The following is a 23,731-nucleotide window of genomic DNA, read 5'->3' on the forward strand; positions in this document are numbered from 1 at the left end:
GCCTCTTCTGGGTGGTTTCTGGATCCTTCTTTAAAAAGTCAACTTTACTGAGTTAATAATTATATATATTAAAGTACACTGAAATTACTGTCAAGTCCCCAACCACGAGTCTACTTTCTGTCAGATTTGATTTATCTTTTCAGAATTTCATATAAATTGAACTGTGTAATATAAATTATATCCTCTTGTGTTCTTTTGCTCAGCATAATGATTTTCACATTCATCAGTATTGTTCCATATATCAATAGTTTGTACCTCTTTATTGCATAATAGTTTTCTATTGAATGGATATTCTCCTTTATCCATTCATGTTGGTGGATATTTGGCTTGTTACCAGTTTTTGCCTGTTATGAGTAATGCCACCATGAACATTTGTATACAGACCTTTGTGTGGGCATATGTCTTAGATTTTCAGGTAAACATATAGGGGTGGATTGCTAGGTGGTATGGTAAACGTGTGTGTGTGTATATTTTTTTGCTGTGCCATGCAGCATGCGGGATCTTAGTTCCCCAACTAGGGATTGAACCCATGCCCCCTGCAGTGAAAGCGTGGAGTAGTGACCACTGGACTGCCAAGGAAGTCCCTGGTAAACGTATACTTAACGTAATAAGAAATTGCCAAATGTTTCTTTTTTTTTTTAATTAATTTATTTATTTTATTTTTGACTGCGTTGGGTCTTTGTTGCTGCACCCAGGCTTTCTTTAGTTGTGGATATGGGGGCTACTCTTTGTTTTGGTCCGCGGGCTTCTCATGGCGGTGGCTTCTCTGTTGCAGAGCACGGGCTCTAGGCATGCTAGCTTCAGTTGTTGTGGTATGTGGACTCAGTAGTTCTGCCTTGCGGGCTGTATAGCGCAGGCTCAGTAGTGGTGGCGCACAGGCTTAGTTGCTCCGTGGCATGTGGGATCTTCCCGGACCAGGGCTCGAACCTGTGTCCCCTGCATTGGCAGACGGATTCTTAACCACTGCGCCACCAGGGAAGTTCCACCAGTGTTTCTTTCCTTTGCTATATGTTAGGTCATATGTCTTGTGGAATTTCCCATATTTTGGATTTGGCTAAATGCTTTATCGTGATACTCCTTAACATGTTCCTTTGTCTTTTCTAAGTGTAACTGGTAATAATAACTAGAGGTTTGGTTAGGATCCAGTTTATTTTTGTTTTTATTTTTGTTTTGGTAGGAATATTTCATAGCACATTTGTGTCACAGCAGTAGGAATAAAATGTCTGGGTGTATTACTTTCAGATTGTGTTGCGGTTGAGTTGGTTCAGGTGTTGTTAGCCTTATCCATCCATCATAAAGTGTCCCATCAGGGACTTCCCTGGTGGCGCAGTGGTTAAGAATCTGCCTGCCAATGCAGGGGACACGGGTTCGAGCCCTGGTCTGGGAAGATCCCGCATGCCGCGGAGCAACTAAGCCTGTGCGCCACAACTACTGAGCCTGAGCTCTAGAGCCTGTGAGCCACAACTACTGAGCCCCTGTACTGCAACTGAAGCCCGTGTGCCTAGAGCCCGTGCTCCACAACAAGAGAAGCCACCGCAATGAGAAGCCCGCGCACTGCAACGAAGAGTAGCCCCTGCTCGCCACAACTAGAGAAGGCCCGCGCACAGCAACAAAGACCCAACACAGCCAAAAATAAATAAATAGAATTAATTAATTAAAAAAAAAATCATTCCCCAGATACATTATTTCAGCAGGGTTTGTTCAAGTTTCAGAAAGAAGAGGACAGGAGGATATGTGGAAGCAGTTGGCTGAGCATTTGTGTTTTTTATTTGTTTGGGTTTTTTTGGCCACCCCACGCAGCTTGTGGGATCTTAGTTCCCCGACCAGGGATTAAACCCGTGCCCTTGGCAGTGAAAGTGTTGAGTCCTAACCACTGGACCGCCAGGGAATTCCCTGAGCATTTGCTTTTATAGTTTTCTACTGAAATCTTTTAAGTCTGATAATTTTTAAGGCATATTGTCCTGTGAAAGCACTGTACAGGGAGTCCCTATCTAATCACCATCTAGATTTAGTAACTCTGCTATCTTTAATTCATCCATCTGCTGAATCATTTGAAAGTACCTTGCAGATATCGTGACACTTCAGCACTGATGTCCCAAGAAAATGCAGCATCTAAGAAAATCAGCACTAATTCATTATATCATCTAAAATCTAGTCAATAGTTATATTTACTCAATTGTCCACAAAATACGACTTTAAAATTCTAAAACTTGCTACTGGTATCTAGTGAGTAGAGACCAAGGATATCGCTAAGCATCCTACAGTACCCAGGACAGCCTCCACACTAAAGAGTTATCTGGCTCAAAAGGTCAGTTATGCCATGGTTGAAACACCCTGGTCTCTGGGGTATACATACCTTTACATTTATTTGATTGTTTCCAATTGTTTTTCAAAATTGAAATGTACTTGTTTTTACTCCAGCATTATACAAAAGTTCTGTCTTGGTCAACATTTGCTATTGGGAATTCCCTGGCGGTCCAGTGGTTGGGACTCTGTGCTCCCACTGCAGCGCTGCAGAGGGTACAGGTTTGATCTCGATCCTTGGTCGGGGAACTAGGATCCCTCATGCTACAAAGTACAGCCAAAAAAGAAAAAACAAAACAAAAAAAATTGATATTATGGGACCTTAAAATGTTTTTCAGACTGGGACAGATAAAAAAAATACTCTTTCATTGTCTTAATTTGCATTTCTCAAGGCCACTGAGGCTGAGCACCGTTTTTTTTATTGTCTATTTGCATTTCCTTGTTTGCCCTGCCAGTCTTTTAATGATTTTTCCTATTTGGTTGCGGGGTGTGTGTGTGTGTGTGTGTGTGTGTGTGTGTGTGTGTGTGTGTGTGTGTGTGTGTGTGTGTGTGTGTGTGTGTGTGTGTGAGACACAGAGAGAGAGAGAGAGGATGCACGAGGGCATAAGAGACATTTGTATGAGTTCTATATGTATTCTGGATATAACTGCTATATTGTGCTGCAGATATCTTCTCCCAGTTTTCATTTCCTTTTTTCTTTAAAAGAAATGTCTTTTACTTAAATAGAAACACCCTTTCCTTAAAAAAATTCCTATTTGTGAAAATAAGTATTATTGTGAAAATGTTTTTTTTTTTAGGAGTTTTATATAGTACAAAACTCAGTTGTCTTGGAACTTCTTAAATTTTTAACAGTACAGTTTTAGCAAACGATCTCGTTATCTTTTTAGTATGTTACTTTACTTATCAGAATATCTTCTTTGTATGTCAATACATAAGATGTCTTTTATGCCAGAGACATTTTGACAAATTCCTATGGAATCTCTTAAGTTTGTATCTTTCTGAATAATGACTGGTTACTAATAACTAGTTACAAAGTGGGGAGGGGTGGTTACCACATTTTCATAAAGATAATCATGTTTTCATAGTTGCAAATTGGAATGTATAAAAATATTTTTATTTTAAAAAAGGTTGGAGGCGTGAAAGAGAAAAGAAAGATGATCAAGATGAAGTTTCCAGTGTGAGAAGTGAGGGTGGTAATATCCGAGGTACCTTTAGAGGCCGAGGAAGAGGCCGAGGACGGGGAAGAGGACGAGGCAGAGGAAATCCTCGATGTAAGACTTGATTTTTTGTTTTGTTAAATAAGATGAACACTGAAAAAAGTGTGCAAGTCATCTGTTTTTCCCACTATCCCATATACTGTTTTAACTGATTTTACTTGTCTGATAATAAAGATGGTTTTGTATTTGTTTGTTACCCCTTGAGATACTTCACTTTGGATTTTTCTTTATAGTAACTATTTCTTTTTTTTTTTTTTCAATCTGTGATCATTTTTCTTTTTCTTTATTACATCAAGTGAACTTTGATTATTCATATGGTTATCAAGAACATGGTGAAAGGACTGATCAACCATTTCAAACAGAACTTAATACCAGTATGATGTATTACTATGATGATGGTACAGGCGTACAGGTGTATCCTGTGGAAGAAGCATTGCTTAAAGAGTATATTAAACGCCAAATGTAAGTCAATCAGACATAAACAGATGGGGCAGGAAAATCCATTGTAATATCAAACTTTAACATCATTGATAATATAACACATTTTCTAAGCTGTTTATTAGTAAAATTAGAACATTTTAAGAGTATTTTATATTTTGTTTCTAGGAAATGTTAGTAGAGCATGTATAAAGTATTTTAAAAAATTTATTTTTGGTTCATGTTGTTACTTATATAAGACTCCTGCTTTCTCTCTTGAGGTACTGCTCTGCTTAAAGGATATTAGTTAAAATGTCACGGCATAATATGAATGATTAAATATAAGAATATAAAACTACTTCATATATTTGAAATTGAACAAGTAAAATTTAGCTTATTTGCAAATAAATGTTTATATTAAAATTTGCAAATGAACATAAATGGCAAAAAATGGTGATATCTTCTGACTTTTATAACAATTGGTTTCAGAATCGTAAGTTTGTTTTTTAACTTTTAAGTTCTCTTTCTTTGTGACACATATTCAAAGGAGACTACCTAATCTTTTTTAGTTTTAGGCTTTTTATTTTAGTTCTTGTAATAGTTGCTTTCTGAATATTGAACTTGAAGTTTAGGAGAATATTAGTTTTTTTTATTATCTTTAAGCAAAAAGTAACCCCTCTTCCTGTTAGTATTGTGTAGGATGATTTGCATATTTATATAGTGTGTTTATATAGTGGTGAGAAAAGTGTTTCCAAGTGATGTGCCTAATTTACTGAAATTTGAACCTTTTTTTATCCTTATAAAGGGAAGGAAAAAGGCTATTTTTGAAAAGGCATAAGCATTTTTATTTTTATTTATTTATTTTTTATTTTTTTGGCTTTGTTGGGTCTTCGTTGCTGCGCCCAAGCTTTCTCTAGTTGTGGTGAGCGGGGGCTACTCTTTGTTGCGGTGCGCGAGCTTCTCATTGCGGTGGCTTCCCTTGTTGCGGAGCACGGGCTCTAAGCGCACGGGCTTCAGTAATTGTGGCACGCGGGCTCAGTAGTTGTGGCACACAGGCTTAGTTGCTCCGCAGCATGTGGGATCTTCCCGGACCAGGGCTCGAACCTGTGTCCCCTGCATTGGCAGGCAGATTCTTAACCACCGCACCACCAGGGAAGCCCCATAAGCATTTTTAAAACATCCACCTTTATTTTAAAAAGAAAATGGACCCTAGTCCATTAATAGAAAATAATATCTTCATCAGCATCAGCCAGGCATCTTCCTGGGATGCCTTCATGGTGGATTTGATTGGCTTACAATATGAAGCAACTTGTTTATTTTATTTTTGCTTCTTTTGTTACAGTTGACACAAACACTAAAGAAAAGGGCCTTTTTATGGGCAGAAAGTGCCTGGCATGTGGCTATCAACTTCAAAACACTATTCCTGTCTTCCTTTGTAACTCTTGCTGCCAGGTCCCTTCTGAGACCTGACAGTGGACATGCAACTCCATGTCAGGATAATTGGCCTCTAATGTGCTCATGCAAGTGAGGGAGGAGCATAGCTACTTCAGTGTTGACAAAATTTCTGATCATGCAGTGTAGAATCCAGAGCTTCTAAGGTAGGACATGATAATGTCCCCTAGGACACTGAACAAAGTATCAGACATGGCATTGAGCATGACTCCTTTTTTTGTTATTATTTAGCAGCGGAGTTTTTGGCAGATACTAGAGCACCAGGTTTAGAATGGCTCTTCACTGTTACTGCTCTCTGATTAGTGGACATCTGGATTTGAGGAGTCATGCTTTTGACTTTGTGTCTTTAAGGTTTCTCAGACATAGATAGGCTTCTTCATTAGGGTTTGGATTTTCCTCTTTGAGAAGTTACTGAAAAACTTCTTGTACTTCAGGAATATTATGCTAAATATTTTGAAGTAGGAGGCTTAACTGTATTATGGATGATTGAGTTCTTAAAATCATTTTAACTGAAAATGTATGTTAATAATTTGACATTTTTGATGTCAGGATATTAAAAATGGAAGATCTTGATTATTTCTAACTGGGGCAGTCTCTTGGCATTCAGATTTAGACATAAGTATGTTTGCAGCCCGTTAGAAGTTTTAAAAAGTGTATACTGTAGGTAATAGTGATTTATGAATTTATTTAGATACTGTGTTTCTCACAGAGTACTAGATTAAAAAGTCATCTTACTAATTATTCAGAGAAGTTTTTGTCTAAGAACACTTTTAACTTGTGTTTAAATCAGATGTCTTAATGTCTGAAAATTTCGAATTTATGCGTATGTATTACGTGCCTACTGCATTTTAGCCACTGTGAAAGGGCTTTTGAGACAACAAAAATCAGAACGTTCATTTCTTCAAGACTTCGATTATTTTCTTCAGTGTTTAAGAAGAGTAAATGATTTACTAGTGTTACTGCGATGTCAGTTGTATTTCACTGATCTAAGGGAGCTTTGCACTTTGATAGTTGGATAAATATCAGAGTATAAAGAAGCAACTTGGGTATTTACATTTCTAAAATAAGACATTTTTCCCACCCAGTGAAAGGTAGCTCAAAGCCAGTTTTCAGTTGTAGGTGATTATTTCTTCAAAGTTAAAATTTGACCTAAGTAATTCAAGGGTATCTTGAGTTCCCCAGTTTTACTCCCAAATATATGAGCTGGTGTGCTTTCTTATCATTTGCCACCCTTCTTTGAAAACTTGCTCTGTGATTTGGAAACAGTGTAGGATTTTTAAACTGTAAGCCATATCATTTGATGTCATGTATTTCTTTTGTATTATTCTTTTCTACATTTCCCCCTATTTATCCTCTTGTTCTGTTTTTCTAGAATCTTGTTCTCGTTTTTTTTATATGCAGGCTGTAATTTAAACGTGTTTCTCAAATGCCATTATTATATATTATATATTATCTTTATATCTTGGAACTTGTAGTTGTTGATCATACAGTTTGTTCATTTACACTTCTCTCTATACTTTCCTAGAGAGAAGATTAAGGTGTATAAGTTGCTTCTGTATTTTTTTTGCCCATGTATATACCTCATGGTGTTGCAGATATTCTTTGTTTAACTGTATTCTGTTCACTTTTAACGTCTTTTATAGTTCTGCCTCTCGAAGGGGGGAGATAGTGAACCATTCAAATATAAAATTGTGTGCATCTGTGCCCACATATTCACTCAGTTTTTACTAAGCATTGTGCTGAATGCTAGGGTTCGGAAGTATTAAACAATGTCAGTACCCCGCCAATTTAGAAAACAAACTAATCTACTCTGTAAACTTGACAAAGAATACTTCCAATATACCATTATTTTCAGTGATGGGAAAAAGTTGGAAGGCAGTCTGTTGGTGTGTTTAACTTTGTTATTTAGTGTTTAAATGAAGCAAGTTAAAGTAGCTTTGAAATGAAATTTTTCACTTAATTGACTCATTAAAAAGTTAATTATTGAACTGTTTTAACGTATGGTTAATTGTTTATACCTGGGTAAAGCTGATCTAACAAAGAAGTACGTTTTTGGGAAGATAGTATTCTAAATTTCTTTCTACCTGTGTAAGAGAAATTACTAACAGTAGGGTTTTGTTGTTATTATATTTACCCTATGTATGTTGTGTTAAATGTATATAATGTAATTAATAAATCAAAATAGTTTTATAACAATTGATATTATAAGCCATAGACATTTTAATATTCTGTTGAATAAATTGATGAAATTTATATTTACTTCTTTATTTCTTTTTTCAGTGAATATTACTTCAGTATAGAAAACTTGGAACGGGACTTCTTTCTTAGGAGAAAGATGGATGAACAAGGTTTCTTGCCTATTTCCCTGATTGCTGGTTTCCACCGTGTTCAGGCTCTCACTACAAACCTTAATCTCATTTTAGAGGTAATTTTTCATACACAAAACAGTCTGTACTTTAGTTATGCTGTGAACCTAAAACCGCTCTAAAAAATAGAGTCTATTAAACAATTTTAAGGAAAAAGCAAAAACAGTCTGTAGTTACCTAAGGCTTAGACTGTATCTCAAGGCTTTTTTGCCATTTTATAAAACCCAAGTAAATGTCTGACCCCTCAAAGGATTACTTAATGATGTTTCCACCTGTTTTTAACCTGATCCTTCTTAGATGGGTTGAACCCCAACACAAACTTGAACATTCTTGGGTGTTCTTGGTCCTTTAGTCTTCAGGTTGCTGTAAAATATCACGTATTAAATTATTAAATTAAAATTTAAATTAAATTAAATTTAAATTTAAATTTAAAATTTTTCCTGTATAAAGAGGGCTAATTTAAAGTAGTCTTTCTAGTTGTGTTCTTTTTTTATGTTTTTAATAAATTTATTTTATTTATTTATTTTTGGCTGCACTGGGTCTTTGTTGCTGTGTGCAGGCTTTCTCTAGTTGGGGTGAGCCGGGGCTACTCTTCGTTGTGGTGCATGGGCTTCCCATTGTAGTGGCTTCTCGTTGTGGAGCATGGGCTCTAGGCGTGCAGGCTTCAATAGTTGTAGCACGCGGACTCAGTAGTTGTGGCTCGCAGGCTCTAGAGCACAGGCTCAGTAGTTGTGGCACACGGGCTGAGTTGCTCTGCGGCATGTGGGATCTTCCCGGACCAGGGCTTGAACCTGTGTCCCCTGCATTGGCAGGCGGATTCTTAACCATTGTGCCACCAGGGAAGGCCAGGAAAGGATATTTAAAAAAAAAAAACAACTTTTGCATTACCATTATGGTTAGCATTATTAATACATAGTGACTGATTTTTTTTTGTAGAGTTTATTTATTTATTTTTGGCTGCATTGGGTCTTCGCTGCTGTGCAAGGGCTTCCTCTAGTTGCGGTGAGCGGGGGCTACTCTTCGTTGTGGTGCGTGGGCTTCTCATTGCGGTTGCTTCTCTTGTTGCGGAGAATGGGCTCTAGGTACGGGGGCTTTGGTAGCTGTGACACACAGACTCTAGAGCGCAGACTTAGTAGTTGTGGTGCATGGGCTTAGTTGCTTCGTGGCACGCGGGATCTTCCCAGACCAGGGCTCGAACCCGTGTCCCCTGCGCTGGCAGGTGGACTCTTAACCACTGTGCCACCAGCGAAGTCCCCACAGTGACTGATTTACAGTAAGAAATAATACTACTGTGAAACATAGAAACACATAAGCATAGTGATTTAGAATAGCATAGGTCTGAATTCACTTAACATTCATTATGTACCTACCACTTATTACAGTGGGAAAGATGTCTTTTTTTCCCTTAAGAAGGTAAGGCTTCATTAGGCTTTGCAGTATAAACATACTGATTTAGAGCATGGACTTTAGAACCTGCATACATATCCTCCTAGCTCTGTGACTTCAGGCAGGGTCCTGAGACTTCTGTAAAGTGGAAATTGTTACAACAATACATACTTCATAGGGTTGTTATGAGTATGAAATGTGTAATGGCAGAGTCTGGCCTACACAGTAAGCTCTAAATAAGAATTTGCTGTTACTGTTAGTCTTCAAGGATATCCTTCTGTTGATTACTCCTTTTATCTTCATTTCATTTCTACCAGCTTTTTCCTATATGTATTTGAATATGCTTAAGTCTTAACTGTCTTGAAAAAACTATCAAAAGAAGCAGAATATATTTTAGCTAACACCCGTATCTGCTCTGGTTGAGTGTGTCTACACAGCTAAACTTACTGAATCTGTTTCCTCCTCTCCCATTCGTTTTTCACCTTACTTCACTCTTTTTCTTTTTTTTGTTTTTTTTTTACTTTGATACATATGTATATTGTAATAATGATGGCTATTGCAGTGTTATCACTTAACATAGTTATAGTACAATATAATAGAAATAATAGAAAATAATAGGAAAAAACCCCTCAGATACCCAGAAATGTTGACTGTATACTGTAGCTCATTGTTTAGGAGTTCAAGATAACCAAGATTTGGTTTTAGTAAAAATATGTCTAACTCTGTCTAGATCTTTTCCTTAATTTGTGTATGCTGTGAGCCTTTTAAGTTTTTGTATGAGTCTTTTAAGGCCTGAGTTACAACTTTCCCCCTTTCTGTTTTCTTTATTTTCTTCTTGAGGTTTTTTTTGTTTTTTTCTTTTCAGTAGGGAATTAATTCCCTGTGATTCAATATTCAAAGGGTATATAGTGAAAAATTTCCTTCTCATCTTTCACCAACAGTGAACTAGTTAAACCTTCCTTGGTGTGGCAAGTAGTGTTACTTCTTTTTTGTGTATTCTTCCTGAGATAGTTCATGTTTTGCTACATATACTGTTATACCCCTTCCTTTTATAAAAACAGCATATATTGGAAGATCATTCAATAGCTATATATAAAGAACTTTGAATTCTTTCCTGAAAATTTTTCTTTAAATTGAGACATAACTTATACATTGTATATTAGAAGTTATAAGATTAAGAATGACTTTCCCCTATGTACATACTTGTGTTACTGCTACACAGATTAAGATAGAACATTTTCAACATCCCAGGGAGCTCCCTTGTACTCCCTCCTAGTCTGAATCACTGTTCTCCTCAAAGTAGTTGCTTTTCAGAGAGGTCCCTCATCTTGTTTTTTAAACATTTAATAATCAAAGTTATTTGAAATCTTTTATATCTGACTGTTGCTTGTTATTTCTGTAAGGCTTATCCATGTTGTTGTTGTGTGTGGCAGTTGTTTATTTTTCATTTTGCAGTAGTATTCAATTGTATGAATATAACTTTTTTCGGGTTCCTCCTATAGACGTTTGGATTCTTTACAGCTTGAATATGTGACTGTTGTGAACATTATTATTGTACATATTTTTGGATGGACATATGCACTTATTTTTCTGTGAAATTGATGGGTAACAGGTTATTTGCGTGTGTGTTTGTGTGTGTGTGTATACAAACATATATATATATATATACGAGCTTAGCTTTTGTAAATACTGCTAAACGTTTTTCCAAAATATTGAACCAATTAAAACTACTGCTGTTCAGAGTTTGACTTGCTTCACATACCAGCGAACAGTGTTGGTGGTCTTTTTCCAAAACATTTTGAAAAACTTAAACCCATAGCAAAGTTTTAAGGTGATTTTTCTTTTTCTTTTTCTTTTTAAAATTCAGGTGTAAATAACATGATGTAAAATGCAGGGCTATTAGGTGTTCAGTTCGAGTTTTGAAAATTGTATAAGCCTGCTCCAAACAAGATATAGTTAATTACTCTAAAAACTTCCTTAGTGGCCCTTTGCAGTCAGTCCCCCATCCCCTCACCCTTTGCCCCAGCAAACCAAAGCACTTTTCTGATTCTGTTACCAGAGATTTATTTTGTCTTTTCTTTACATTTGTGTAAATAGAGTTCTTCTGTCTCCTGGCTCTTTCATTTGTAGTTTTTGAAATTCATCCATGTTATTGCAAGATCTGGATGTTGGGTATACTGCTTTGCTACTGGGGTGTCATTGCTTCTAGAACATTCAGTGGACAAAACTAGAAAAATACATTAAAAAAATACACATATCAGCAACTCAAACGCTTTACTGTAAGATTCTTCCTTATTTCCTTCATTCCATATTTCAGACTCTCTTCTCTTTCAGTGAGTATCCTGATTCCCATCAAAAGAGTTTGTTTTTAAATAATTTTAATACTAATTTTAAAGTAATGTCCAGTTACAGAAAATATACTTACTTGAGAAGTAAGTATGATACTAATATTAAGGGCATACAAATGTAAGATACTTAAAGTAATACATATAATGTGTTCTCCAACTAAAATATAGCGAGTTTTAATCTTTATAAGTTAACAGTTTGTATGTTGAGTTTTTATATTTGTATTTTTCCTAGTTTCTAAAGGTGTGAGTATCCTTGAATTTCAGGGAAGATTCAGATCAGTAAGGCTGTAATTTTTATTTGGAAGAAATTTTGTTCTAGTTTTATTTTATCCTTAAATTACAGCAAGCTATTTTTGAGAGCCACCATATCCTAGTGGCTGAGAGTTTTCATGTTGGACAGATAATAAATGGTTTGAGTCCTGGTATTGCCTCATACTAAGTCCATAACCTTTATCAAGTTACTTTATTTCTTTGAGCCTCAATTTCCTCATCTGTGAAACCTACTTTACACTTACAAGGTGTTATGAGGAATCTCTGCATGTGTGTTTATTATTCAATAATGGTGGTATTTATTATAATAATTAAATATAATGCCTAAATTTTATTTGGTGATATTATATTAAGGGAAAACTAAAGGAAATAGGAGCGGAAAAAATTGTCAATAAAAAATTATAGTAGTTTGCTTCAAGTTGATGCAATACTCCTTAATTGAAAATTTGGTTTTCACAATTAGAATAATTTGCTACGTGTTAAATCAGGATATTTGTTACCTTACAAGGGCAAATTATTTTAAAATCTGTTCTGTTCATGGATATTCTGAGAAATATATTATATTAACTGTAATATCCTATGCTGATTTCAGACTTAAAAAATGTTTAGGTTATTAGAAGTATAGGAGGTACAATTAAATTTTTTGAATGAATGTTCTTTAATAACTCAAAATTCCTATTTATAGGCACTGAAAGATAGCACAGAAGTGGAAATTGTGGACGAGAAAATGAGAAAAAAGATAGAACCAGAAAAATGGCCAATTCCGGGCCCTCCTCCACGTAGTGTGCCACAAACAGACTTCTCTCAACTGATTGATTGCCCAGAGTTTGTACCAGGCCAAGCCTTTGGTTCACATACAGGTAACAGCTTTTCTTCTAGAGCAAACAGCATAACAGTGGGCTATTTAGTCCAATTTACCTATCCTTTTTAAAGTTTATATAGATTCAATAGAAAATTAAAGATAACCCAGTGACTTATGATGCTTTAAATTCTATTCGTATTGCCTCCCACAGAAAGTTATAAATTAAATAGGGATTTAAGAATTATGGGAGGAGCTCTGCTCTATTTATTCTTAACTTATTTGTCTACTTTGTCACATGTGGAGTTTCTACCTATCTTCTTAATTTTACTAAATGATTATAGATGTATTCCGCCAGTTTTCCCCTTGTAAGACTGGAATGGTCTAAAAGTCTTATACTCAAGAGTGGGGTTAGCCTTCCTTTAATTTTTTTCTTATGTGCTTCAACTTTGTCTTGAAATGACAAGATGACCTATATTCTAAATCAGAAATGGGGATCTCTTATGAAGTTATTATAATTATATATTAAAGAATTGGTGGTATTTAGAATTTCCAAAAACTGCTTTAATGTTAAGAATTTTTTCCTGGATCATTTTTAAGACATTCCCTCTTGGGAAAAAATATGTGTGCTTAAACTTTTTTCAGTCAGGGTGATGATCTACTGATGCTCTTGGATGTCATTTGATCGGAATATGCAGAGGAATAGGTGACTCACTGAAATATCATTATAAACATTGGAACAAATCGTCTGCAGAAATGAAAGCGACCAGACTTCTGTGCAAGAATGTCTACTCCCAGCTCCTGTGGAGGAGGTTGGGCCAACACTACCATGGAGATAAACACCTTTGTGATGATGATGAAAGACAGACCAGAGGACTGCTGTTGTTTTTATAGGAGCTGCCCATTTGTTTGTAATTAGCCTGGGCTGCATGTGCTACTTTTTTTCACGGTGGGAAAGTTAATTATCATTCTGGAAATATTGCAAGGTTCTGTGTTTTCCTTCCAGACTTATGTACTTGTGTCCAGATCAATAAAGCAGAAATAGAGAGGCTTGAGTGGAATTTCTCAGATTGTTAGGTCCTTTGCTATTTGATTTGCTCTTCACAGTATAGTGTACATTGTATAATTCACATGTTGTCATAGTGTTTCGCATGGACTGTAAGATTTATTAATGTGGACACTAAGGGATAAGAAACTTAAGAAACGAACGAGAGTTTTTTTTTTTTTTTTTTTTTACTCTTCAGAATATATTTTATATACCAGTGTAGAGACCTCCCATCAATAAAGCACTGATGGACAGTCTCACAGATATTTTTATTTAGTGTTTCTTTGGTTGTCAGCCCTCTGTGCCTCTACACCTAGCAAGCAACTTGGGCAGGTGTTTTAAAAGTTGAAGAACTTCAAGTGACATTTTTTAGTTTTTTTTAAAAAAGAATACAATGTCTGATGGTAAGTTAGATTAAGTTATTGTGTAAACTTGGGGTCCAAGATGACATTTTTAACCGTCTTATGAACAGGCATTAGGTCAGTTGTTAAATAGAAAATACTTTTTCCACAAGGTAGCTAAGATAAGTCAGTCAAGTTGGTGATGCCTGTCCATTAACCATTTATGCATTATTAATAAAATTACAAGAATAAAATCATAATGTTTGTACATTTTTGTGTTTTTTTAAAAAAAAATATATACTCATTTACATGCTCATACATATTGCCTGAACGAATTTTTTGGCCAACCCAATATAAGCACATGTATTGTGAATGTTGTGAAACATACAACTTCATGGTAGAAACATTATTCAAGCTTAAAAAGCAATTAGAGATGATTATATCATAAACTTAAGTAGGTATTTAAAAATTCAATTTCTCTGTTAAAGATAGTAGATACTGATTTCTCTACCTTTTGACAGATACTGTTCTAATGGTGTATACATGAACTATACATACTAATTTAGTTAATTCTCCCAGTTACTAGTGGTGGTTCCTAGTCTACTTTTAAAGCTTTATTTACTGCATGAATAGAGATGATTCATAGTATTAGGAATAGGGTTCTCTAGAGTTAATGTTTTTTTCATTCCTATAACTTCAATATTAATACTGACAGCCCAAACCTTTTCACTCGTACTAATTTTTTGGATCAATTGATGACATGTACCATTAAGTTGTAGAGCAGCAGTGTCCAATAGAAATATTACGTTTGCCACACATGTAATCCTAATAATTTTTAATAGCATTAAAAGCTGTAAAACAAATGAAATGAATTTTAATATATCCAAATATTATGACATTAATATAAAAATTATCGACCAATGTTATTTTTGTACCAAGTGTTTGAAATCTGCTGTGTATTTTACACTTATCCTGAGCACATTTCAGCACTAGCCACATTTCAAGTGCTTTGTAGCTCCACAAGGCTAGTGGCTATTGTATTGAACGATGCAGTTTTAGAGCGTTTTCTGTTATGAATCATTATACTTCTTTTTAAAGCAATATAGTAATCTGGTGGTTGAAGCCTGGATCTGTGTGTCCATGGAGAAGATAATAAATCCATCTGACTCTCGTATGTAGTAGATGAAAGTAAAATCTTGGAATACTCTCTCAAACTCACTCCTGGAATGTGCCTTTGCATTTTCATTTAGTAAGTTAGAAGGATTGTTGGTGTTCATTTATTTCAACTTTCTCTCTGTAGTATTCAACTTTGCAATATTTTCAGGGAATTGGCTTTGAGGAGTAAATAATGTTTAGAAGTTTACAGTATAAATTTGTTTTTAAAACACTTTTTGTCCAAAGCAAGTTCATATTGCATTACAACTTAAATATTCTTTGACTTCTGAAAAAAAAATTTATAAAGGAATTGATTTGTATTTTATAGAGCATATAATTACTTTGATTAAAAGTGTAGAGAAAGGCATTTTTAATTCCATCAGAGTTGTAAAATGTTTTGTTATTACCAGGGCATTGCACTTTAATGACGTGACATTCTAGTCTTCACAGTATTCACTGCGAGCCAAGGGCCAAACTGCACTTAGGTAAACCTTGTTAGGCAAAGGAGATGAGAAAAGTATGAGTATTGGCCACCTTAGTATAGATCCTAGCAGAACAATGAAGGATTGATTTTGCCTTGAATAAAATATGAATTTTATTTGCTTAGTAGCATTTAAGATTTCCCTAATTTCATTACAATTAATGAATCTAAGGTTTCACAGAGAATTGACTCCCAAATAGATGTCTTGTCATAATTAGTAAGTGACTTGCATTGATATTCTTGAGAAGTTTGAATGAATATGTCTGCATAAGGGTTGATAACATTCCTGTTATTATTCATTGGCTTCACTCGAATACATCTTACAAAGCCCTTTGGGTTTGAAAATCACTGAAAGATTATAATTGAGATTGATTTATCATGTTTTTGTGAAGAAAGAAAATGCCCAAGTAAAGAAAAAAATGTGTGTTATAAGTAAGAAAACCATTATTTTAACTATAGAACTAACTTAAAATTTTAGAGTCTGCCCCAAATTCTCCAAGAATTGGAAGTCCACTGAGCCCAAAGAAAAACACTGAAACAAGTAATCTTCAAGCAATGTCTAGAGTTTTGTCTGCCAGTTTGCCCGACTTGGACTCAGAACCTTGGATAGAAGTAAAAAAGAGACATCATCCATCCCCAGTGAAATTGAAGGTAAGTTGTTATGACCCAAGTGAAGTGTGATATATTTTTTTTAGAAATTTTAAAAAAATTTTTATTTATTTATTTTTGGCTGTGTTGGGTCTTCATTGCTGTGCGTGGGCTTTCTCGCGTTGAGTGGGGGCTACTCTTTTTTTTTTTTTTTTTTTTTTTAATGGCTGTGTTGGGTCTTAGTTTCTGTGCGAGGTCTTTCTCTAGTTGTGGCAAGCGGGGGCCACTCTTCATCGCAGTGCGCGGGCCTCTCACTATCACGGCCTATCTTGTTGCGGAGCACAGGCGCCAGACGCGCAGGCTCAGTAATTGTGGCTCACGGGCCCAGTTGCTCCACGGCATGTGGGATCTTCCCAGACCAGGGCTCGAACCCGTGTTCCCTGCATTGGCAGGCAGATTCTCAACCACTGCGCCACCAGGGAAGCCCGGGGCTACTCTTGTTGCGGTGCACGGGCTTCTCAATGTGGTGGCTCTCAATGTGGTGGCTTCTCTTGTTGCGGAGCCCGGGCTCTAAGCGCGTGGGCTCAGTAGTCGTGGCTCGCAGGCTCTAGAGCACAGGCTCAGTCGTTGTGGTGCACGGGCTTAGTTGCTCTGTGGCATGTGGGATCTTCCCAGACCAGGGCTCGAACCTGTGTCCCCTGCATTGGCAGGCGGATTCTTAACCACTGCGCCAGCAGGTAAGTCCGAAGTGTGATATATTCTAAGTGGAGTGTAAGGCCACTGTTTTTGAGGTACATATATAAATTCGGAAAAGTTTTAAGAAAAATGGTAAAAATTGGAACCTTTGCCCTTCAGTAAAGCTTATGGGTTACTAAGTAGTTGAAAATAAATAATATTGTATCATTTTTTAAAATTTATCTTATTTCTGAATATGATTTAAGAATATTTCGCTTTAACCTTTTTTACTTGAAATTAGTTTATATTTGAATAATATTTCAGTTTTGTTAAAGCTGACAAAATTTTTCTAAATTTTGAATTTATAACTTTGCCATATTATTTGTAACCTTGTTAATTATTTGTAAAATTCTTTTACATGTAATTACTTGTAAATGATACATGTCTGGTTAATATATGTTTTGGTGATTGTACAGTAGGAAAGGAAAAGAGAATAAATTTCTTGGGGGCACACAAGGGAGTGAGATGATCGTGGTTAGGGAATAATAAGAGAGTTTCTTGTGGTAGAACTGCTGTATTTTTGGCTGGTGGTTGGATACATGAACTTCAAATGTGATAAAAATTGCTCTGATCTAAACCACAAACACAGAGTACAAGTGAAATGGAAATCCTAGTAAGACTGATGGGTAACATCAGTGTTTATCTTGTGATAGTCTACTATAGTTTTACAGTGTGTTAACGCTGGAGGAAACTGAGTAAAAAGTACACGAGATTTCTATTTCTTTTCTTTCTTTTTGGCCGTGCTGAGCAGCATGTGGGATCTTAGTTCCCCGACCAGGGATTGAACCAGTGCCCCCTGCATTGGGAGCATGGAATCTTAACCACTGGACCACCAGGGAAGTCCTCGAGATTTTTATTTCTTATAACTGTATGTGAATGTACAACTATCTCAAAGTAAAAAAGTTTACTAAAAATAAACTTGGAAATATTCAAATAATTTCAATATTCAAAGTAAGTTCTAAAAGGAAAAGGTCACTAAAAATAATTGGGCCCAGATGTGGGAAGAATGAAGAAAGCTATCATATTACGGATTATTATGAGTAGAGCTCTTTATTCCTAAAATAAAAGCATGAAGAAAGGAAGCACGAAGGATTTAAGGATGGTTCTTCATTGGAGGAATGGAGAGGGTATTGATATTTTACCTCAGCATAGGATGTTTGGCAATGTCTGGAGACAATTTTTTGTTTTAAATAAATAGGTAAATTTATTTATTTTTTAATTTATTTGTTTATTTATGGCTGTGTTGGGTCTTCATTGCTGTGCATGGGCTTTCTCTAGGTGCAGCAGGCGGGGGCTGCTCTTCGTTGTGGTGCGCGGGCTTCTTTCTCATTGCTGTGGCCTCTCGTTGCAGAGCACGGGCTCTAGGCACGGAAGCTTCAGTAGTTGCAGCACGTGGGCTCAGTAGTTGTGGCACGCGGGCTCTAGAGCGCAGGCTCAGTAGTTGTGGTGCACGGGCTTAGTTGCTCCGCGGCATGTGGGATCTTCCCAGACCAGGGCTTGAACCCGTGTCCCCTACATTGGCAGGCGGATTCTTAATCACTGCGCCACCAGGGAAGCCCCTGGAGACAATTTTTGGTTGTTAAAACTGAGAGAGTGCTACTGCATCTTGTGAATGAAGGCCAGGGATGCTGCTAAACATCCTACAGTGCACAGGACAGCCACCCACCCCACCCCCTGCCACCACACACACACCCTAAGGAACTATCAAGCCCAACATGTCAGTAATGCTGAGTTTAAAACCCTGATTAAAGATAACTTTTTAATTTTTTTATTTACCATTTAAAAAAATTGAAGTACAGTTAATTTACAATGTTGTGTTAGCCTCAGGTGGTACAGCAAAGTGGTTCAGTTATACATATATGTGTATCTGTATATACCTATTCTTTTGCAGATTTTTTCCATTATAGGCTATTACAAGATACTGAATATACTTCCCTGTGCTCTACAGTAGGTCCTTGTTGTTTATCTATTTTATACATAGTAGTGTGTGTATGTTAATTCCACACTCCTGATTTATGCCCCCCCCCACTATCCTGTAGTAACCATAAGTTTTCTGTGTCTGTGAGTCTATCTCTGTTTTGTAAATAAAGATAAGTTTTTACTTAGCAATGGTAGTTAAGCACATCATACTAAAATGTTAACAAGAGGTTTTCTTCCTTGGGGCATTTTAAAAACCTAGAGCAGCTTCTCAAAATAAGATTTTCTAAAGATTCTGATTAATTTGTATATTTGTCATGGCAAACCTGGATAACAAGGGAGGATCATATCTTGGGCTCATTGACAGAAACTTGTACCATATTTCATTTATACCAAGATCTATGTTTTTTCCTTCATGTTAAAAAAAAAAACCCTCCACATTTAAACATTTCTTTTAAAATAATGTCTTAAAATTGATAGCATCTTTGATTTGATGAAAACAGTTTTTTCAAGGGTTAGTTGGATTTTACTGTATAGGGCCAGCAAATTGGTGATGGAGTGTGGTTTTCAAAACGGAAAGAGAATTGTATAATATCTAGGACCTTTCAGTTTCATGGCCAAAGAATATTGGTACCATTAGTAAGACCTGAAATGTATTCCAGTACTACAGAGTGAGGGCTTGGCCTGGAGGAAAGATGACTGTAGGTTCATCAGAGATACCTGCTGAGGTAGGTTAGTTATTGACAACATACTTTTATGTATGTATGTATGTATGTATGTATATTTCAGAGATACCTGCTGAGGTAGGTTAGTTATTGACAACATACTTTTATTTATGTATGTATGTATGTATGCACGTATCTATCTACCTACCTACCTACCTACCTATCTGTGCCGGGTCTTAGTTGTGGTAAGTGGGATCTTCACTCTTCGTCGCGTTATGCGGGATCTTTAGTTGCGGCATGCCGGATCTAGTTCCCTGACCAGGGATCGAACCCGGGCCCACTACACTGGGAGCATGAAGTCTTAGCCACTGGACCACCAGGGAAGTCCTGTCAACGTACTTTTTTGAAAATGATCTTTTTAAAATAGACGTTCTAGAGTGGGTATAGAAATCTTGGTCAGATTTCATTTTCCCCTAGAAATCTTTTTTTTTTTAATTAATTTTTATTGGAGTATAGTTGCTTTACAATGTTGTATTAGCTTCTACTGCACAGCAAAATGAATCAGCCATACATATACATATTATCCCCTCCATTTAGGACACTACAGTGCATTAAGTAGAGTTCCCTGTGCTATACAGTATGTTCCCATCAGTTGTCTATTTTATACATAGTATCAATAGTGTATATGTGTCAATCCCAATCTCCCAATTCCTCCCACCCCATCCCTTTCCCCCTTGGTATCCATACATTTGTTCTCTAAGTCTGTGTGTCTATTACTGCTTGGCAATTAAGGTCATCTATACAATTTTTCTGGATTCCACATACATGCATTAATATACGATATATGTTTTTCTCTTTCTGACTTCACTCTGTGTGACACTCTCTAGGTCCATCCACGTCTCTACAAATGACCCAATTTTGTTCCTTTTTATGGCTGAGTGATATTCCATTGTATACACTTACCACATCTTTTTTTTTTAATTTTTGAATTTTATTTTATATTTTTATACAGAAGGTTCTTATGAGTTATCCATTTTACACATATTAGTGTGTATATGTCAATCCCAATCTCCCAATTCATCACACCACCACCACCCCCCCACCCCCGCCACGTTCCCCCCTTGGTGTCCATACGTTTGTTCTCTACATCTGTGTCTCAATTTCTGCCCTGCAAACCAGTTCACCTGTACCATTTTTCTAGGTTTCACATATATGCGTTAATATATGATATTTGTTTTTCTCTTTCTGACTTACTTCACTCTGTGTGACACTCTCTAGGTCCATCCACATCTCTACAAATGACCCAGTTTTGTTCCTTTTTATGGCTGAGTAATATTCCATTGTATACATGTACCACATCTTCTTAAACGAATTGTCTGTTGATGGGCATTTGGTTGTTTCCATGTCTTGGCTATTGTAAATAGTGCTGCTGTGAACATTGGGGTGCAAGTATCTTTTCAAATTAGAGTTTTCATCTTTTCCAGATATATGCCCAGGTGTGGGATTGCTGGATCATATGGTAGCTCTATTTTTAGTTTTTTTAAGGAACCTCCATACTGTTTTCCATAGTGGCTGTATCAAGTTACATTCCCACCAGCAGTGTAAGAGGGTTCACTTTTCTCCATACCCTCTCCAGCATTTATTGCTTGTAGATTTTTTGATGATGGCTATTCTGACTGGTGTCATTGTAGTTTTGATTTGCATTTCTGTAATAATTAGTGATGAGAATCTTTTCATGTGTGTGTTGGCCATCCGTATGTCTTCTTTGGAGAAATGTCTGTTTAGGTCTTCCACCCATTTTTTGATTGGGTTGTTTGTTTTTTGATACTGAGCTGCATGAGCTGCTTATATATTTTGGAGATTAATCCTTTGTCAGTTGCTTCATTTGCAAGTATTTTCTCCCATTCTGAGGGTTGTCTTTTTATCTTATTTATGGTTTCTTTTGCTGTGCAAAAGCTTTTAAGTTTAATTAGAGGTCCCATTTGTTTCCCCTAGAAATCTGAAAACATTTTTCCACTGTCATCTTCGTCAGTTTTCAAAACTCTTGTGAAATTCAGTTCCTTCAGAGTGTGTCAAGTGATTTTTTTTGTCGCTGAAAGCTTTTAAGATTATTTCTTCATCCCCACTCTTGAAATTTCAGATGATATACCCTGGAGTTGGTCTATTTTTATTCATTATGTTAGTATTTATGTCCTTTAAAGACTTTCTCTTTTGGGCTGATGATTGTCTCTTAATATCTGGTGATCTTTGGTTGATGGTTTATATTAGTATTGGTAAATTGGTACAGATTTCTTTTGTGTATGGCCTTATAGATCTGCTCATCCAGAGGACCATTTTCCTGAATGTGAGGTATGATTGCACACTCTTGGTTAAGTGTAAAGGTCCTATAGACTTGGATTTCTAGACTTAGGCAGAGCAGAGTTGGGCTGGTTTTGGATCTCCAAAATTGCTAAAATAAGGAGTACTTTTTTATGGGAGGTAGAATTTGTTAGTGTATTTCATTCATTGGTAAAATTACCTTATTTTTTTCCCCGTTTTGTTTTAGAAGTTTAGAATAATACTAGGATGTGTTCAGCCTCTCTGTAGCTCCAGCACCTAAAATATGTGCCCTCCCTTGGCAAATGTTTAACTTTGTTTAGAAAGCGATTCTTGGGCTTTTAGTTGGGGGCAGACTTTATAATAAAACTTTGTATTCTCGGATAAGGGTGTGGGGCCAACTGTGTCCTGTAGTTAGTTTTCCAGGTACCTATTTTGATTGCTGTGACATAGTCCTTTCCTGCTCTTTGTGCCTACTATCTCAAAACTTTTTAGGACCCCAGTGGGATCAATGGTGTCTGCCTTCCCTGTAGCCTTCCTTTTTTTTCTTTTTTTTAAAAATAATATTTATTTATTTAGGCTGTGCTGGGTCTTAGTTGCGGCACGCAGGATCTTCGTTGCGGCATGTGGGATCTTTTTAATTGCAGCATGCGCACTTTTTAGTTGCGGCATGTGAACTCTTAGTTGGGGCATGCGTGTGGGATCTAGTTCCCCAGCCAGGGATCAAACCTGGGCCCCCTGCATTGAGAGTGTGGACTCTTACCCACTGGACCACCAGGGAAGTCCCAGCCTTCCTTGATATGGGTTTTAGATTTCTATTTCCTCTAGTCATGTTTATTATTAATACAATTCCATTTGCTTTCTGCTTTCCAGAAAATTATAAAAATTTCTGATCTGATAGTTATACTTGTTTTCTTATTGACAAATTATGGCATTAATATAATTGTGAGGTAAAAAGGGTTGAGACTAGGGAAGATCGTTGAATCTGGAAGTCAGAAGACCCTGGTTGTTCTGGGAATTCCCAGTGGTTAGGGCTCTGTGCTTCCACTGCAGGGGGTGTGGGTTCAATCCCTGGTTGGGGAAGTAGGATCCCGCATGACATGCAGCGCAGCCAAAAAAAAAAAAAAAGTCTTTGGTTGTTCTAGTCCATACTAATTCTGCAATTGTGGACAAACAACGTCACATCTCTAGGCCTTTTTTCCCCTCATCTGTAAAACAAGTTGGTACTAAGGACCATTCTAACTCTAAAGGAGTCTTTAATATAATCCTTCTTTTTTCAGCTTTGTGGGTTTTTTTAATCTTAAACTGATTGTTTAGCAGCTACTTTATATTTATTGGCCTGGAATAATACTGGTGTGATTTTCTTTTACAGTTTGACTGCTAATCTAGTTATTGAGCATACAGTTTTGATATTACTTACATTAACATTGTTATGTGACATTTATTGTAAAAGTGATAACAATGTTTTTATATAAAATACCAATTTCTTCCTTCAGGAGTCACCACCTCTACCTAAAGAGGCATCAAATCAACTCTATCTTCCAGATGAACAAGAACAAGAAGAACTTGATTTTTTATTTGATGAAGAGATGGAACAAATAGAAGGGCGAAAAAACACATTTACTGATTGGTCTGATAATGATTCAGATTATGAAATTGATGACCAGGATTTAAACAAGATTTTGATTGTAACTCAGACACCACCTTACATGAGAAAACATCCTGGAGGAGATCGAACAGGCAACCACATGTCTGAGGCAAAAATTACATCTGAACTTGCTAAAGTTATCAATGATGGCTTATATTATTATGAGCAGGATTTGTGGATGGAAGAAGATGAAAACAAACACACAGCCATAAAGGTAATTGTTTCTGACCAACATCTTTCTGTTGATACTATGTTTTGATTGCATGTTGCTGCTTATGTTT

General features: G+C 36.3%; 1 protein-coding gene across 10 annotated transcripts in view; it reads left to right on the forward strand.

Annotated features, from left to right (window-relative positions):
- Positions 1–23,731, forward strand: part of LARP1B (La ribonucleoprotein 1B) — a 129,577-nt gene that overhangs the window by 20,402 nt on the left and 85,444 nt on the right. For all 10 annotated transcript variants that reach the window (XR_014263750.1, XM_082462105.1, XM_082462106.1 and 7 more), the window contains 6 exons: positions 3,432–3,575; positions 3,818–3,983; positions 7,671–7,815; positions 12,446–12,620; positions 16,060–16,232; positions 23,299–23,664. Coding sequence is in view for 9 of the 10 variants with exons in the window: in XM_082462105.1 (XP_082318231.1) it covers positions 3,432–3,575; positions 3,818–3,983; positions 7,671–7,815; positions 12,446–12,620; positions 16,060–16,232; positions 23,299–23,664 (1,169 nt within the window). In the remaining variant the exon portion in view is untranslated. The remainder of the gene's footprint in view (positions 1–3,431; positions 3,576–3,817; positions 3,984–7,670; positions 7,816–12,445; positions 12,621–16,059; positions 16,233–23,298; positions 23,665–23,731) is intronic.

The sequence above is a fragment of the Balaenoptera physalus genome (genome assembly GCF_965194825.1).
Source record: "Balaenoptera physalus genome assembly, chromosome: 5".
Classification (NCBI taxonomy): Eukaryota; Metazoa; Chordata; class Mammalia; order Artiodactyla; family Balaenopteridae; genus Balaenoptera; species Balaenoptera physalus.